This window comes from Stigmatopora argus, chromosome 4 (genome assembly GCF_051989625.1).
Source record: "Stigmatopora argus isolate UIUO_Sarg chromosome 4, RoL_Sarg_1.0, whole genome shotgun sequence".
Classification (NCBI taxonomy): Eukaryota; Metazoa; Chordata; class Actinopteri; order Syngnathiformes; family Syngnathidae; genus Stigmatopora; species Stigmatopora argus.
The window spans coordinates 11,433,787-11,451,645 of NC_135390.1; the positions used below are offsets into that span (position 1 = coordinate 11,433,787).

At 37.0% G+C, this 17,859-nt stretch overlaps 1 protein-coding gene across 1 annotated transcript in view; it reads right to left on the bottom strand.

Moving 5' to 3' along the window:
• The window catches only part of LOC144072859 (CUB and sushi domain-containing protein 3-like), a 155,966-nt gene that overhangs the window by 124,880 nt on the left and 13,227 nt on the right, over window positions 1-17,859 (bottom strand). The window contains exons 2-4 of the mRNA XM_077598220.1: window positions 12,004-12,226; window positions 5,152-5,264; window positions 2,083-2,277 (exon numbers count right to left, since the gene is read on the bottom strand). Of these exons, the coding sequence (XP_077454346.1) occupies window positions 2,083-2,277; window positions 5,152-5,264; window positions 12,004-12,226 (531 nt within the window). The remainder of the gene's footprint in view (window positions 1-2,082; window positions 2,278-5,151; window positions 5,265-12,003; window positions 12,227-17,859) is intronic.

Here is a 17,859-nt window from a genome sequence, read left to right on the forward strand (position 1 = left end):
TAACATTGTATCAATAGACTACATTGTTACAGACACACTGTGTGCCACACAGCCCCAATTTGCTGTCCCACTGCCAAGTTTAATGAATGTCCAGACAATTTAGATGAAGGAAATGGAATGGTCCAAAGGGTTGCAGCATTTCATTATTAGAATAATTAATTTTCCATTACATAGCTGCTCCCTTTAGTGTCCTTAGCCTGTTGTTTAACAAGCTTTCTTTCACCAACCCTCCTAGACCGCTTCAACATTACTCCTCTCAAGGATGTATATTTACTCTTTCTTGTTGAAATGGAATTCAGTAGTGATAAATTACTATGTATCTGTCAGGTTTGCCATTTGACATCTACAAAAATATGCATGAGGAAAGAGGAAAGACAACCTTCCACAAGCGCTCTTCAACGTCCGCCCGCCTTGAAAGTGAAATTCAAGGCGGACGGACGTTGAAGAGCGCTTGTGGCAAAGAAAACAATTGATCGTGTCCTTGATTTCATTCATTCATTCATTTTCTGAACCGCCTATTCTCCAAAGGGTCACGGGGTGCTGGAGCCTATCACCAGCCAACTATGTTCAACAGGCAGGGGACAACCTGAATTGGTGGCCAGCTAATCAGGGCAGTGTCCTTGTTCATATATTTAAAAAAAAAAATTTACTTCATAAGCGAATGAAATGTTCAACTCTAGTATTATGGATTATTTTAATCTATCAGGTAAAAAAAACCTATGGAAATACCAAGGAGAAAAAAAAATACAAATCGAGATCTGGCAATATGAAAAAAAGTGATTTTTTTTAGCTACCCTTGAACGCAAAATGAACAATTATCATACGCAACTGGTCACCCACTGCAGATATAACTGACAGACGCATGCAGAAAAAAATCTTGAACTAATTGCCCTTTTCTTTTTTGTAATGCATCTCATGCACTAAAATGAACGTGTACTGGACCCAGAAGAGAAGGTGTCTGCAACGAGACAGTCACATGAATTGTTTTGTACAGTTTTTGTGCTGCACCGTTACTTCTAAAAAATAAAACATAAAAAGAACATTCATACACAGACAATGGATCGGTAATGGACTCTGACAATAAGTTTAGCCTTTGAAACAAGAAGATCAACTGTCTCATGGTTATGAATAATCAATTACAGACAAGTCCAGGAAGCAAACAGCAGAGCATGTCATAGATATTGCAGTTGCCCAAAAATAGAATGGGTGAAATGTTCCCAGCAGCTGGTACCCACAAACTCACTCGAGTTGTGGAAAAGCAGCCATAGCCCCGGGAAGATTGAAAGGCTGATAGTTAATATTTTAGCTGTACATGTTCCAAGGCCAAATGAATAATGTGTCAAATCTTAGAAAGGCCTTTTCTCTCTGCTATGTAAATAAGTCCAAGATGCCATTCATCTGAAGGATTTGGGTGTGCAATATATGTATAAACATAACGAAAACGTAAGGGATTTTTGATCAATTGAGTAAAAGTCTTACACCTATGATCTGGTATTGAGTCTAAAAGTTTTCCTCATCGGGCAAGTAAGTAGCTGGGAAGCATGATAAGGATGTGTTGTACTTCTTGCGACTCTTGAAAACAGATTTATGACTGAGATATTACCTTTGCGTAATGAGGCCAACTGCCCAAACAGGTTGGCAAGGCATCCGATTGACAACAGATTGATTATATCCCCTCTAGACCCAATCACCCTCATCTCGCCTAGCAATCACATTTGACAAGGTTTAGCATTAATTCCAGCTGAATGAGTCACGTTAAATTACTGCCAATTAAAGAGTGATATGTTAAGCCTGACGTAACACTGTCAACCAAACTAAATGGGCGACTTTCCAAGAAATACAACAATTTATGATTACTTTTATAAATGGCGCAGAATAATTTCATAGCATCAAAACATACTAGATTCATCTTTAGATTAGATTAGAACATTTAACTTTAAATGGACAGTGTTTTATAGCTATTACTTTTTGCCCAATTTTCTGCAGTATATTGCAACTCCTCGAAAACAGATGATTTGGGCAACCATTTTACGATGATCACATCACACTTCAAAAGGACAGAACATGACAGGACAGTCTTACCTCTGCAGATTGGCACAGGGAAGTCCCACACTGACACACCAGCTGCATTAGTGACACAGGTGAGCAGTGAGTGCCCATCTAAGACATAACCAGAGATACACCTGTAACGGATCTTTGCCCCCACAGTGAACTGGGTCCCATTCAGTAGACCTTTAGGTGGAATACCCGGATTTCCACATGAGCTGCTTTGAAGCTCTAAAAATAAAGAAGAAAGGAAAAAGAGGAAGAAAAAAAGTTCAAAGAGATGATGAAGACCTGGTGGTTGTGTCGAGCTCAAAACTAGTCAGCTTTCATAAATGGTTATTTCATCCATCTATTTTCAACAATGCTTATCATTGTCCGGCTTGTACACAAAGAGTCAGAAAACCAGGCAGATTTTTTTAACACTGGAATTTTGAGCAGAAAGCCATTTTACATGAAAAAAATGAAGAATATAATGCACATACACAAAAATATACAAATGATAATGTGAATACATAGTAAGTATCTTTAACTGGTGTGAATAAGAAATGGATTAAATCATTTGTCACAAAACAAAAGTGGTTATAGAAGTCATGTGGATGTGCCATTACTTTTCAAGTTGACCAACCACATCCAATTTCATCTCACTTAAAGATAGAGGTCACTGCTTATTTACAAACAGCTATTTCTTCTGTTGAAATTCACTTGTTTGGTCTTCTTTGTCAGATTGGCAAGTGAAGTGTTATCCGCAACAAGAAACAAGACATATTGGCAATTTTGCAGTTTATTCAGGAACCTAGTAGAAATGTGGAACAACAACAACAACTCCAATCCGTGCTTACACAACTACTGCAGGGATGGCTTTACACTGCTCAGTGCATCATCAGTTCAGGAGTCATTGCAAGTCAGCCAACGTGCTTGTGTTCCCACAAATTGTTCAATTGGGTTGACTGCCAGCAGGCAGGCTGCAGAATCTAACCTCAGCATCTTTCTGCATTGAGGTACCTTTAATAATTGCAATCCTTGTTTTTTTTCTGGTAATGAGAATATTGCCTCACACCCCCACATAGCCTCCACCAAAAGATGTACCTATATTCAATATTAAAAAGGCACAGACTTCAGAAACCAAGAAAATAGAACTTAGAACTATAAACAGAGTTTTCCTGGATAAACACATCAAAAATGCTTACAGCAAAATACCCTAGGCACAAAGCCACAAATATAAACTCTCTGTATGTCATCTTCAAAACTGTAAAGGTATTGTAGAGGTTACAAAATAATCAAAGCCACCATTTGACAGAGGGAGAAAATCAGCAGGGAATAATTGCAGAAAATGATTTGTGTGCATTCAATTATTTATTAAATGGGCCTAATATTTAACTACTCATTAAAGAGAGCATTTTTTGAAAATACGAGATTTTTCTCATTTTAAAAGATGATTTTCACACACGAAAAGTCGTTATTGATTCTGTGTTTGCAACAATGTCCCGTTCTCCACCATCAGCCAATTATGAGATCAGTGTCTTTGGGCATATTTGACGTAAACTAATATTGCTACAATGTTCAAAGTCAGAATTAATTATATCATGTACCATTAGAAAAAAAATCCCGAACCCAATGTTTGAGTCATGAGAAATTCTGAAACTAAATCAGGAAATGCATTAGAGAGGCCTTCAAATAATGGGACTATGATAATGAGATAAAATTTGATGACAAACACCAAAGTTGCACAACTTTGGCAAGAAAGATGTAGGTTTGAGTTTTCCTATGTTATTTTCCAGAATGGTAAGGAAGAGCATAAAAATGTTGACATGTTAATGGTAACATTGTGTAGCATCTGGATCCATGGATGTATGTAGGAAATAGGGATTTCTCAAACTGTGATAGTGTACAGGAAAGGGGGCATACAAGGTCAAAGAAGGATAATTCATATTTCAACAGGTCCCCACTTTGTTCAGCTCGGCTTCATCATATATTCCTCGGTTAATTCATTAGTTTAACTAATTCTCTTTGCCATCTGCCAAGCAATTCCGGATACACCTCTGGAGTGACACAACAAATTGAAGATTTCAGAGGGATGAATGCTAATATAATATGCGCAATATGAGATTAACTTAGTTAATTAAAATCTGTGGTATTTTGAAGCCACCTAGGAATTCATGTAGAGGAAGAGCAATCATATTACACACAACATATCTGCTGAACAGTGTACTGTATAGCCTCAAAATCAGTCCCTGTTCCCCTGTTTCTTTCTACTCATGGGGCCACTGCTTAAGCAGGGAGCCCTGATTTAACTTTTAACAGCCTCTTCATCCAATTTTCAGACATTCCGTCTTCACAGCATGTCTTCCTCCCTATGGGACATACCCAGAATATTTCACCTCTCATCCTAACCAGATGCCTGAGACAACTCATCTGGCTCCTTCTATGAGCATTGAATCTATTCAAAACCCCCTCTCGAATGACCGTGTTTCTCTTCCTAGGGCTTGAACACCTATGATGTTTGGATCATGGCCTGTGATCAAAAGTCACGTTGGAAACTTCTAATGTCATCTTCAACCTTTTGTTTCTTTTTTTTTTTAATTAATTATTGATGCAAATACACAAAGGGCACATTCACATCCTCTATGCAGAGTCCTGTCAGGGACTTGCAAGCACCAAGATAAACTACATATAACAAGTGACAACGAGTGAACCTTTACACCACGTGGCGGCGGGTCCTAACATTATCTCCAAGTTAGCTGCTTTCAGTCCCTCCCTAGCTTATGCTGTACCTTACCCCTTGCCCATCCTTGCTGTACTGAATCGATAAGTCATATTGTCTTTCTGGGATGCACGTCCCATAGGTGTAGGCCATTAAGCTCTCCACACCTGACTCTGGAGATTGACCCCAGTGACCATGATTAAAAACATAAGATAAATTAGTACTCCTCATATAGAGTTCAGAGACATGCTGTGTCTGTTCCTAGGGTCCATTTATCCTGAGCTCTGGACAACTTACAGTAGGTTTTTGATCATTGGCAAACACACAATATGGTGGTCATTCTCATTTGTTTTATGTAATGTTCAAAGGCTTTGATCAGTTGAAGACAGGTATAATGTTCTTACCTTCATAGGATGCTTTAAATCCATGAGCACTTACTGCAAAGTCACTAGTAAGCCTTAGTGAAAATATAGAGCCAGAACTGGTAACAGGTGTAGGGATGGTAAATCCTGTTAACCTACGGACACAAGACAAAGCCTCAATTACATGTTCAATGATCAAAAAGAATATTATGGAAAAAAAGTATGTATTTTCAACAATGGCACAAAAGCAATCAAATAATTTGCACACAAGGAGAGTGAGATGAAAGCTGTGCATTTCCAGTATGTGATGTGAAAAGTAACCAATGATTTAGAATTTGGCTAGGTCTGTATGTCTAAGGTTTGCTTTCTGTATGCAGTACTATAATTGCTTCAAATGAAAAGGTGAACACCTAACACCACAAGTCAGTCCCCATTATGTATCTAATTAAATACAGCATTCGATGATATGCGTGCAATTTGTCCACCTGCGATATAATGGTCATTAGACAATTCAAACGCATGCAAGAACCCATCCTATTGCAGACTGGTGTGAAGAGGCCGGCCACTGTATTGTAACAGACTGCTTCATTACTGCATTTCAAATTAGGTGCAGGTCCAAACAAATCCATTTGGTTTCACGACATCGTAAACAAGATGTGTAGCAGGCCATTCCTCAGCATCACTTGCTGGCGTTATATCGACCTTCCACTACTCTAAGTCAGTGTGTGTAGCATGAGCAGAACTTGAGCATGAAACAAATGTATCCTTTGCTATTGTTATCCCATTCTGTAATGTGGTTTTCTCTTGCTTTGTAGGTGCAACCAAAGCTTTACTATAAATGCGGCTGGAGCTATAGCTACAATTTCACCCCAAAAATGGATGTAATGGAAGTAAAGTGTTTAAGTTCTTTGATAAAAGTACTACTGCAGGGTTAGGTTTCCAAGTTAGTGCAGCAATGCCAAGATATCATTCGATTAGATTGCTTGGTATGTCAGTCCTCTGGCTCGTGAATTTGTTTTCCTGATTTGTCCATTATGTAAGTCATTTATTCATCCAGGAAATGGCATCAGTTAAAAAGCCATCTTACATAAAGCACTATCAACACATATCCTCCTTTCAAAAATACACATGCAGGATATACTCCAATCCAATTAGTGAGAGGCATTTCAACAGCAACTAATATCTGAGGAAAAAAAATAAAAAGCAGGGTGGACAGAACAAACAGTGATTGCAGTCTGCACGTCTCGTATCACCCACCAGGATAAGTGTTAATGTGCGACGCACTAAAACATAATACTAAAAAGCACTGACCTGCAATGTAATAACATTGGCAAATTATTTAGTTTGAATTATTTAGTACATTAATCCCAAAAATATACAAAGTGATTGTATTATGTTGCAGGGGAAATTACCATGATAACACAAAAAATAAGGTTATGATGTGCTTCTGGCAGCAAACTGCAGAAAGAGTGCGAGAAACAGATGCCGTGTTACAGTACTGTGTGGACTGCCATGATGAATTGGTCTTGATGAGCTAGAGACTTTGCACTTAAGTCTCTTTACAGCTGTCAAACGTTTATTGATGGCCAGAAGAACCGACAGACAGAAACAGAAGGGGGAAAAAAATCTTAGCCCTGACAATCCAGTCCATTTTTTCCTAGATTGCAGAGTTGTCCGCCATCAAACATCTAGAGAATGTAGAGAATAAGAATTTTATAATGGTAATGTAGGTAAAAACGTCTATGTATTTCAAAACGGAGTGAGCTAATCGATAAAAATTCAGACAGATGCAAAATTAAATTTCCCATTTCTGATGCAGTAGTCCTTCAATTTCTTATGGAAGAAAACTACATTAGTTAAAGATTGATTCCTAAAAACATAATTTAACAAGATACATTTTATTTTTATTTTTTTGTGGTAAAGGTAAACCCCTTTCCAGACAAATGTAATCTGGATTTATTCTGGAGCTGGATGACAAAATGCAGGTGCGCTCATCAAAATATATCAATAAAAAAATTCCCCACCCACCCTTGCAAACTGAGGCAACAGTAAAATAGTGAGCACCAGACTCACCATTTTAAATAGTTTAGCTTCATTCAATGAAAAGGTTGTTATATCATCAAATTAAATCAAATGTAATTTCACTGTTTGTGTTCCTACATTGAGATGTTTCTGTTATTTAAGACCATTATTGTGCTCAAAAATGTGCCAAAGTTGTTAGCATTCAAATTTTGAAAACACTTATTGAAAAAATGTTTTTCATGTGCTTGTTCACTGATAAAATCAAATCAATGATAAACACAGTGCTGTAAGAAAAATGCAGCAAAATATCTCCACATGGATTAAATTGTCACACATCAAGGAGCGCCCTTAACCTTGTCTTAATGCTAGTAATTTTTGAGAGAGTTTCACATTATGCATATCAACCGCTGGTAAGATGGTAGCTGTTAAATATTTCAATAAGAGAGACATAAAGCGGAAACTGCTCTACCTCAGACAATCACAGAAGAAACCCGATTCTGATGACATATTAATGGAGATGGAATCTGTACTCCTTTGTATAGTTTGAACAATTCTGTATATTTATGTTCTAGTACTGGGGCAGCATATTGAACATACTGATTTATAAATATGCTTTTTGAAGCTGTATTATGATGTGACTGCCATTTACAGTGGTTTACATTGGCTTCTTATTTAAAATAATGCAGTGGTCCCATTCTGGAACTGTGTCTGTCTGTCAATCACGCTGTATTTTTTTAAAATTTTAAACCTGTCCTGTTTAGCTGATTCGAAATGAAGAAAGGTAATACCTTTCTCATTTATTTCGCTTTTTTGCATACGTGCGACATACATTTGGATGCATATTTCATACAAAATTGGTATACTTTTATCATTTTTAATGGGTTTATGGTGTAGTATTAAAGACAGTAAAACAAATTATGATAAAGTATGCTTCTACTCAGGAAAACATTCAAGTTATGAAACCCTTTCTGGTATGAATTAATTTTGTAAGTAGAGGTAGCACTGTCCTTCTTTTACAAAAGTATCAGGCTTTAGAAAATAATTTAAAATCTATGGTGATACATAGGTTGCTATAATACTTTGTCAGGTCTAAAGTGACAGCCAAATGGCTGTGTCTGGAAAGAATCCCACATGATTGCCTGGACAGCAGCAGTGCTTCCTTCCAACTGACCACACTACATCAGCCCTAAAGGTAGTTGTCACACATTCCTACCATCCGATTAGTGAGGCTTGGTAGCAGCATGACACCAAGAAGGACTAAATGGAAAAAAGAAACAGAATGATAGTATTATAAAGCCCTTTTTTCATGCATCTTCCCTTGTTGCTGTTGTTCTTTTGGCCACTCAAACTCTCTCACACTTTATTTGCTTCTCCTAGCAAGAGGTTTCTCTAATTTACTCTTCCTATTTGTATATTTATTTACTTTTTTTATCAAGGAAGCTACTCAAACAAACTGCCCTCATTGCGGGCAATGTCAATGTGAGACTACAATGGCCTTAACCTTTTTTCAAGAGGAAAGCTAAATTAGGTAGATCAAATGTCTTTAATTTACAGTAAGCACCGATTAAATTGAAGCATTTCTGTTTAGTTTATTGTCAAGTGTCAGAGCCAAATAAGACTCATAACTCATGTGAATAATGGCTTTACCACTAGTCAATTCTTTAGAGGAAAAAAAACAGCACGACATGATTTAAAGACTTGTCCTTCCTCTTTCCAATGGCCACACAACATTTTACTTTCATAATCACTTAAATAAATGTCAGCACAGCCAAATTACTGCTATTGTTCAGACTATAAAAGTCATTTTCCATACTCTATAGTGACTATACTGTTTAGTTTTACATGATTGTTCTGGTTTAAGAAGAAAATTAGTTCATTGTGTGTTGTACTTTGGAACTACAGGTTGACAGTTTAAGACCAGCTGTGTATGTACAAGCTAAAATGGCTAATTATCCTAAAGTTCATTTTTCAAACTGATTTTATCATTTTGTCATTGTGACACCAACAGAACAGGCTGTCCTTTCCCACTCCCAGTGAATAATATGGCAAGGAAAGGCAGCCAACTACCAGAGAAAATTGTAATTCCTATCGATTTTAGGGCCACAACAAACTGTCATACACCCACTACAAATGGTGTGTTCTGTCATAGCAGAGGCAAAAATGACAGCTACACATCCAGTAGATCACCTCAGTAAGCGTTGGTGTTTGCAGTCATCACTCATGTCTTTTTCCTTCTACCTCAAAAACTCAGCAGACCGCAAACTCCAAATTAACATTCTTGACCATTAAGGATGACACAAGTACAGACATAACATTACGAGCCAAAGAGTAACCTCAAATCAGGGAGAAACCAAACTAATCAATATCATTGTGGAGTTTACTTCATTTTTCATGTTAAAAATCAATTGTGGCATGTTTGTTCTCTCTCACTTTCTATTTACAATTGGCCTGAATGTGGAAAGGCACAGCAGAAAGATGGTGTTCACATTCGATTCATGAGTTGACATGTATGGATTTACAGCATGAAAATTATTTGAAAGAAATACTTCATAGAACATGACAACATTTACAAAAGACACAAAACACTATTGTGAGTCTTTTTTTATAGAAAATAAAACTGAATTCTCATATATTGAACCACAACTATATTTTTTTATTACTACAGGCTGAAGGTCTGTTAAGTTACCACTCAAGTAGTAGTTGCTGTTCTCCTGGTGGACACTAACTTTAGTTTATAAGTCCTATTCCTCTGATATTTGTCAACTGATTATCTTGAAACTGTATGGATCCTCGGACAGTATTTTTATTTATTTTTGTCACTGCTGCTTCATTAATTGCAGACTTATTAGTGCCTCTGTTTCCTATGTTTTTGGATACCAGATAACCAGTAGACGGCCTTCAGCCTGTGGTGTGCAGTAGCACACTTGTGCCTGTTGCCCTAGGTGCGTATGAGGAGAGAAAAAAAATTTTTTAGTTGAGAGCAACAAATCAATGTTGGCGACTTTTGTTTTGCCTCAAGTAGAACAAAATGTTAAATCATCCATTAATTCAAATTATTCAAATTCAACACAACAGGGTCACGGGGTGCTGGAGACTATCCCATTAAAAAAACTTGATCGAAATTAATGTTATATTGGATTATTTGTTTCAGTGTTATCAATGAGAGCTGCATAAATGGTCACTTATTGTTTAGCAATATGTCTTTGCTTTCCATTTCTTTTTCTTTCTACATTCGGCTTTGACATTACAAGTTTTTATTAATTAAAAAAAATGTCTGTTCGTTTCCATTTGCTTTGTGTCGCATTTCAACTGAAGTTAACTTTTTTTTTTTCATTGTTTAATGATTCTGTACATAAGAAACCAATACATTTGTGGACAAAGAAGACTGAACAATAGCAGCAGCCATTGTGGAGTATGGATGCAGAGACAATGCTTGGAAGAGTGGTTTCCAGACGTGTGAAAAAAAATAGCAAGAAAAACCAAGACTGCAAGACGAACATATTTGGCATTAATATTTCCACAATGGGGTCAGGCACACAATCATTTTTTCAACTGTTAGGAATTGCAAATCATCCTCACTTCCAGGCAACATTTCTACCTTACAGGTAGACAAATCATTTGTGAGCACATAAACACAATTAAATTAAATATGAGCATACACTAATAAAGATCGATGGGGTGCCGATTGAGCTACTAATTGTGTATGGTACAATCATCAGCCTTTGTTGCTGGCAGCGTGCATTCAGTTCACACCGAGTGATGGGATGAATCTCAATGTAAATTGTTGTTCCTTTCTATGTGACTGCTCCTGACTGGGAACTGAGTCAGGGTGTAGTCTGAATGAATAAAGAAGATGGAGTTTTTTTTTTCTTTTGACAAACAAACAATGGGTACGGAAAGTATTCAGACACCTTGAAACCATTCACTTTCTGGGGCATTGTGACCATTGGCTAAATAAAAAAATATATAGATGTTTATTTCAAAAAACAGAAATGTAGACATTTTTTAAAAATATTCAACATTACTTTGGCTATTGTAGTATTTAGAATTTTTTTTTTCATTATCTGGATTTTGCTATTCGTGACTGAAATAAACACATTTATTCATAGACCAAACTAAAATAAGGTTTGGCATGAAAAGGCAAAACGGCAGGGAGCTGTAAATTGTAGGGTGAGGAGGTGAGCTTTTATGTTGGCTTTGAATGCCCCTGCAAAATGTTGACACAAGACCAAAGAATTCTTTGCTTCACTACACGAACAATCAAAATGGTCTTACTTCCATTCCAAGTAACTTGATTTTGACGAAACTAAATATTGTTCCGATCAATTAAAGACTTTTTTTTTTTTTTACAAATCAAAATTATCTCCATTCTTATTGTTTTGTATGTAGATTGCCAAGATAATATTGCAAGATTGCACAACAATAGGATTTGAGTGGATTTTTACTTCCTTTCTCTCCCACTCCCACACATTGACAGGTATACCAACATACTTAACTGCTGAGCTTTGTTAGCGGTCTGGAAAAAAATAGATTGTGATTGTTGATTGAGGTTGACTCCCTGAAAAGTGGATCTTGGGGAAAAACCCCTGCATTAAAGTATCTCAACAGGTTGTTTGATATATAGGTAGTAGTAGGTTCAAGCCACGTTTTATAACATATCAGTGGTGCAGCAAAAGTGTAATTGGAACAGATACTCTACTTCAGGGTCTCCACACTGGTGCTCAATGTGTTTTTTTTTGTGTTTTTTTCCCCAAGTGATCCAACAAAGACAGTTTAACCAATGAGGTTTTGCTAAAACAAGCAACACCTGAATGTAAATCAACTGTTTATTCTTAATGATTTAAGTTAAGTAAAAATATTGCCAGGACTTACCTTGTTCTGAAGTTTGTTGGGTGTGGGTGTCCATCATACAAAGATAAAAAGTCGTATTCTTCTTCCACAGCAAAAGATTGAAAAACTATATGAATCCTGTTGCCCTCTCCTGCAACAATCACCCAGGTACAGTTTGCTCCATTGGGGTAACCATATGGAAAGCCAGGGCTTTCTATTGTCCCGTTCCTCCCCTTTAAAGTGCCTCCACAAGTATGGATAAAACCTGGAAAGGAAGAAAACACTCATTCAATTGATATAGTCAAAGTGCATGACTGAATTCATTACTGAATAAACGAAAAGAGTCAGTCACAGAATGATATTGGACAGTATTTGTATCATGAATGATTTACAGAGCTAAAATGTGGTTCTATTTTGTCACTTATTATTATAGCTTATTGCTCATAATTATTTGTTATAGGTAAGACAGTTTTGTTTACATTATTACACTGGCTGACCTTTACTGCTAAGGAAGTCCCTATCGCATATTTTTGTAGATGAGTCTGAGTCCCCTGATCTTGAGATCTACCGATAACGATCTCAGTCCGATACGTCAGTAATGTATTAGAAATGATATTTGGGTTCAAGATTCTGGCTGTATAATTACAGTATAAAAGTTCTGAATACATTTTTAAAAATTCAAAATAAACAGGTATGGCAATTTAGAATATGTACAATTGCAATAGCTGGTTGCCAAGTGGAAAGCCAAGCAAAAAAGTAGCAACTATAACATTAAATTGATAATATCAAAAGTATCGATTCATTAACCCTGAGAGAAAGCTGTCACGTCCCGTCTCAGGAGCACGAGTGCACTCTAGTGTTGACTCATGGACAGAAAAGATAGATTTTAACCATCAAATTAAAACAATTAAATCTCCGTTCGCTTTATTGGTGCCAAATAAGAACTGTTAAACTGGTCTCCAATCTGCACTATGAGTAGTATGTTGACAGCAGCAGTATATGTGCAAAGACATAATTTTTTTAAGGTGCTTTAAAGATGGCCGATGATTGATCACACCATTGCAGTCATTGGGCTCAGACTAGTTGAAAGTACGTATTCCTTCTGGGCACATGAGATAAAGGACTGCATTGTGTGCTGTTTAGGAAGAATTAAAATTGCTTATACTGTATTGTAACTTGTGCCTACACAAGATCTGAGTTTTAGAGATGTACTTAATATATCAGTCAAAGTCCAAAATTCAGAGAGGGTGGAAGTATGGGAAATATTTTACATTTTACATCGTTTTAAACATGCCACTAGATTGATCACACAGGGGCAATCAGGACTCAAAGGGTTAAGGTTGACAAATTGCAACTGATGCATTGGACATCCCTGATATACGAGATTGAAGACTGCACTGATATCCAATACAACCAAACTATTGTTATTGTTGCCGAGTAAAAGTTCAACCTTATATAATTTAGTACTGTAATAACAGCTAATTTGTACTAATACGAAACATCTTTTTTTCCAATCTAAAAGATTCCCTCAAAGTAAAGGATGAAAAGTCAGAAAAATTTGACTTTGTGGCCACTACTTTCAGAGGCTTGGAATTTTTCAGAACTAAATTCAACAATGCCCTATTTGCAGCAAATCAATATGCACTGACTTTGAAATAGTTTTCTAAAAGTAACTCAACACAACTTTTCATAAAGCATGTTCAGCAGATGAATACAAAGTATGGGACATCAATATCAAACCAAGACATATAAAAGAAACAAATCGAGAAAAATAAAAACACTAAGACAATAACACAAGGTACATTGAGCAAAAACAAATAGGTAAATGAAAAAAGAAACAAATAAAACAGACAATAAAATATGAGGTGAGTCCCATACTGTGCTGAAAACCGAGGAATAAAACTAGAATTTAAGACGGGTTTTAAAAGTTGACAGTGAAGAGGCTTGTCGGTTGTACAACGACCAACCGTTCTACAATTTGGGAATAGCAACAGAAAAAGCCCTATCCTCTTTGAGCTTCCGTTTTGATCTCAGTACTTCCAGGAGGAGCTGATCAGCTGAACTGAAGCACCAAGCAAGGGGAGTTGAGAGAGTTAGTTAAAATGAATTCTAAAATGCAAGGACAACTAGTGGAGGGGGGATAAAAATGGGAGTTACATGCTCAGATTTACAAGCTCCAATTAAAAAACAAGCAGCTGCATTTTGGACCATCTTGAGACGTGCAGGGGAGGCCAAAATTAAGTGTGTTACTCTAATCCTGCAGGGATGTGACTAAAGCATGGATTACTGCCCCAAAGTTTTTATTGAGAGAAAGTTTGATTTTTGTCAGTTGCATAAGATTTTAAAAAAATCTGGACTTGGGTTTTGCACCATTTTCCAGTCCAGTTTAAAATCCCTGTCCATCGTAAACCCCAATTTCGAAAATGTTTGGTTAAAATAAATGTACCAATAGGGCCAGTTTTAGTGTTCAAGAAGAGGTACTTTTACCAAAAATCATTCAAATTTAAAAAGTTGGTTGCCATCTCGGTTTTCCTGGTTTTGAGTGTCCTCTAGATTTATTAATCTACTTTATCACCCCCTCCTGCCGATAATGATTGGGAATAGGCTCCACCACCCCGTCACCCCCATGAGAATCAGTGGTATGGAAGTTGAATAAACGGAAGATATTCTTGTATTATTACTAAAATTAAATATTACTAACTCTTAAATAGTTCAGATTAGATCATTCATTCATTCATTTTCTGAACCACTTATCCTCACATGGGTCACGGGCGGTGCTGGAGCCAATCCCAGCTGACTTCTGGCAGTTCTGAATTGGTGACTAGTAAATCACATGGCACAAGGAGACATACAACCACGTACACTCAAACTCATACCTAGGTGCAATTTAGAATGTTCAACCAGCCTCCCATGCATATTTTTGAGATCAGGAAGGAAACCCATGCAAACTCCACAGAGCAAGGACCGACCAGGGATTGAACCCTCGACCCAGAACAGTGAGGCCAACACACTAACCACTTGTCCACTGGGCCACTTTATCAAATATTGATTATGGTACTAGGTGCTGGATCATTTGATCATTTGTGCTGATTAAAAGGCTATTCTGACCAAAATTGATCATCCATTTTTCTCGGCCAAACGTACTCTAATCACCTGAAACTCAATAGCAGACTTTAGTCTCAATCTGTCAAGACACAATTTGATCCTGCAATTTAGTCCATCTGGTTGCTGCTTGGCTGATCACCTCGTAATTCGTAACAGCATTTCCAGAAAGCCAAATTAGTTTTCCCCATGCTGTCCTTTACTCCGCAATGGACTAAATGCAGGCTACCGATACGTTATTTGGATGTGTAGCAATACACTTGCCTCGGAAATAACTATGGCGGTTATAAGGAAACCAATAGTACTACAAAAGTGAGGAAGTTACATAGGCACTCCGGTAGGTTGTTATATTGATCAATAGATCATTTTGCCTAATTTCTTGTTCATTCTCTCCTTGGGTCATAAAGTCAGAGTGACACTGCCTGATTCAAGGGCCTTCAATGCTGCTGCACATCTTAAACACTTGTTTTTATGGACAGTGACAAATGAATTGAAACAAGCTAAATAAATTACACTATCGTTTTGGTAAGTTAAGGTATAGTGCCATAAACATGAAGTGAATTTAAGGGATGTTCCTAGATCACAACCAAGTTTAAAATAATTTTAACAAATTAGGCAGTGCCAGTATAACTTTGCATATAATTTACCATTCAAAATAGTGGTGTAACCCACATTTCTCAGATGAGTAAATTGATCTTCCTTGTAACTATCAAAACGCTGTCATTTGTTATTTTTTATCTGCTCTCTCACATTCGTTTCATGGCTGGCTACATCCCTCTCTCTCCTCTCAACAATACCTTTTCTCTTTTTCTGAGCTCCGTTTGCATTTATTCTTCTTTTCTCTCGTTGTGCCCAGCTCAACCATCTTTTATGAATCAAAATCAATGACTTGTCACGCAACACACAGGCTTGTAATACATTAAGCACTGCCAGCTGCAGGAACACATGAGCTATGAAAAGAACATATTATGCACGCATGTTATTACCTAAAAGGACACACAGTACATGATTCCATGTGCATGAAACAGGTTGTACATAAAATGCATTCATTGCTTAAACCTAAACCATGTCTACTCTGAACTCCGCTGTCAGGGCTCAGTTGTCTTCCGACCCCCTTCCTTTGTTTGCTTTGCTGTCTGCTAAGAGGAGCTTTCAGCAATCTGCATATGCGTGCTACATCCAACATACAGTGTGATGAAAAAACAAATTAACTACATGCTGGGAATGCACAGTGCGGAAAAGGTGATTCAGTTGTATGAATCAGTATCATGTACAAATAATCCAGATTCACACACGGGAGTCTCAGCAGGTACCCTGACTGCCTAAATAGTCACAGCTGTTGCACAGGTAGTTCTCCGTTCCACATTCAGTTTTTAGAAATGACTACGTTTGTTTAGATAAAAATACAAAAATATAATAGCATTATTACCATGCTTAGTGATTGTTATATGTTGACTGAACAGTCCAAATTATCCATAGGTGTGAATGGTCAATTTCTGCATTGCGACTGGTGGGCTGTCAGTTCATGGTGTCCCCTGCCTACGACCCTTATTTGGCTGGGATAGGCTCTAGCACCCCATGTGACCCTTGTGAGGATAAGCGAATGAAAAATTAATGAAAGACTTACAAGGTCTATTCCTTTACTGTGGGTGTAATCTTCTACAAATGTATTGTTTGAAATTTTTGCCCACATAACATGCTATTAAATGTCTGTCAGTGTTTCCAAAACTAAATGTTTGACCACAGTAAGGTGAAATTAGCAATAGTGTCATTCATTTTGAATGACCTCATATTTTACAGGTGGTCACATTGCATCCTGGGAGGAGGCATTCATTTGTGTGTATTGTTGCCCTTGCACCTTGTAGAGCCACTCACTAATGCATAAAGCAAAACACAGCCTCCGATTAGTTTCTCTCTGACTAGAATACAAATTTGGAGTTGATAATGACTCTCAGCATTTCATGTTGAGAGGATGGATAGTCCAAACAGCTTGGTGACAAATGCCTTACCCATTTTAGGGAAATTAAAAAAAAATTCAAATGCAATCGTCACTGGTTCAATATTTCAGCAAACGTAACAGCATTTAAGTTTATAAGTTGTGTGTTAAAGTGTGGGTGTACACATGTATACTCAGCTGCAAAAGATTTGCCTCCTCCTCCGCCTTCACACATCTACCCCAATGGAAAATGTCTTTCCATGCCTTACTCATTTTAATGGCTTATTAATCATTTTCTCATCTTTTATTCTCTTTTTCGGTTGGAACGAATTAAAGCTTTTGCATGTGAAATGTGGCTCTACTTCCAGTCTAAGTTCCAAAACCACTTCTGGAACAAATTAATTTTGTAAATAGATGTACCACTGTACACTAACCAGAAAAAAAAAGGCAAGGACATAGGACAGTAAGAAGGTTGGCCCAAGTTTCTGTCGAAATTGAGTCAAGTTAAAATCAAATCAATTTTAAAAAATCAAATTATGATCAAATTCACATGTATTTATATATTTCTTAAATTTTGAAACATTTATTTTTACACTGCTGAAGCTGAAGTTTTTGATTTAAGCTGCTTTACACTATATTGGTGAGGTGAGGCTAGAGCATTATGACAAAATATTCTGTTTCTGTAATATAAAAGAAGTGATACCTTGAGAAATATTAAATGTATTTGATGGAAGCTTTCAACCACAGTGAAAGACGTACCGCAATAGAAATACTTGAGGAGGAACTTGGGATTCCAAGCCAAGGACATTTTAAAGCTAGGGCATTTTGAATTTCAACTCAAGAGCCAGTAACTGAAGCAT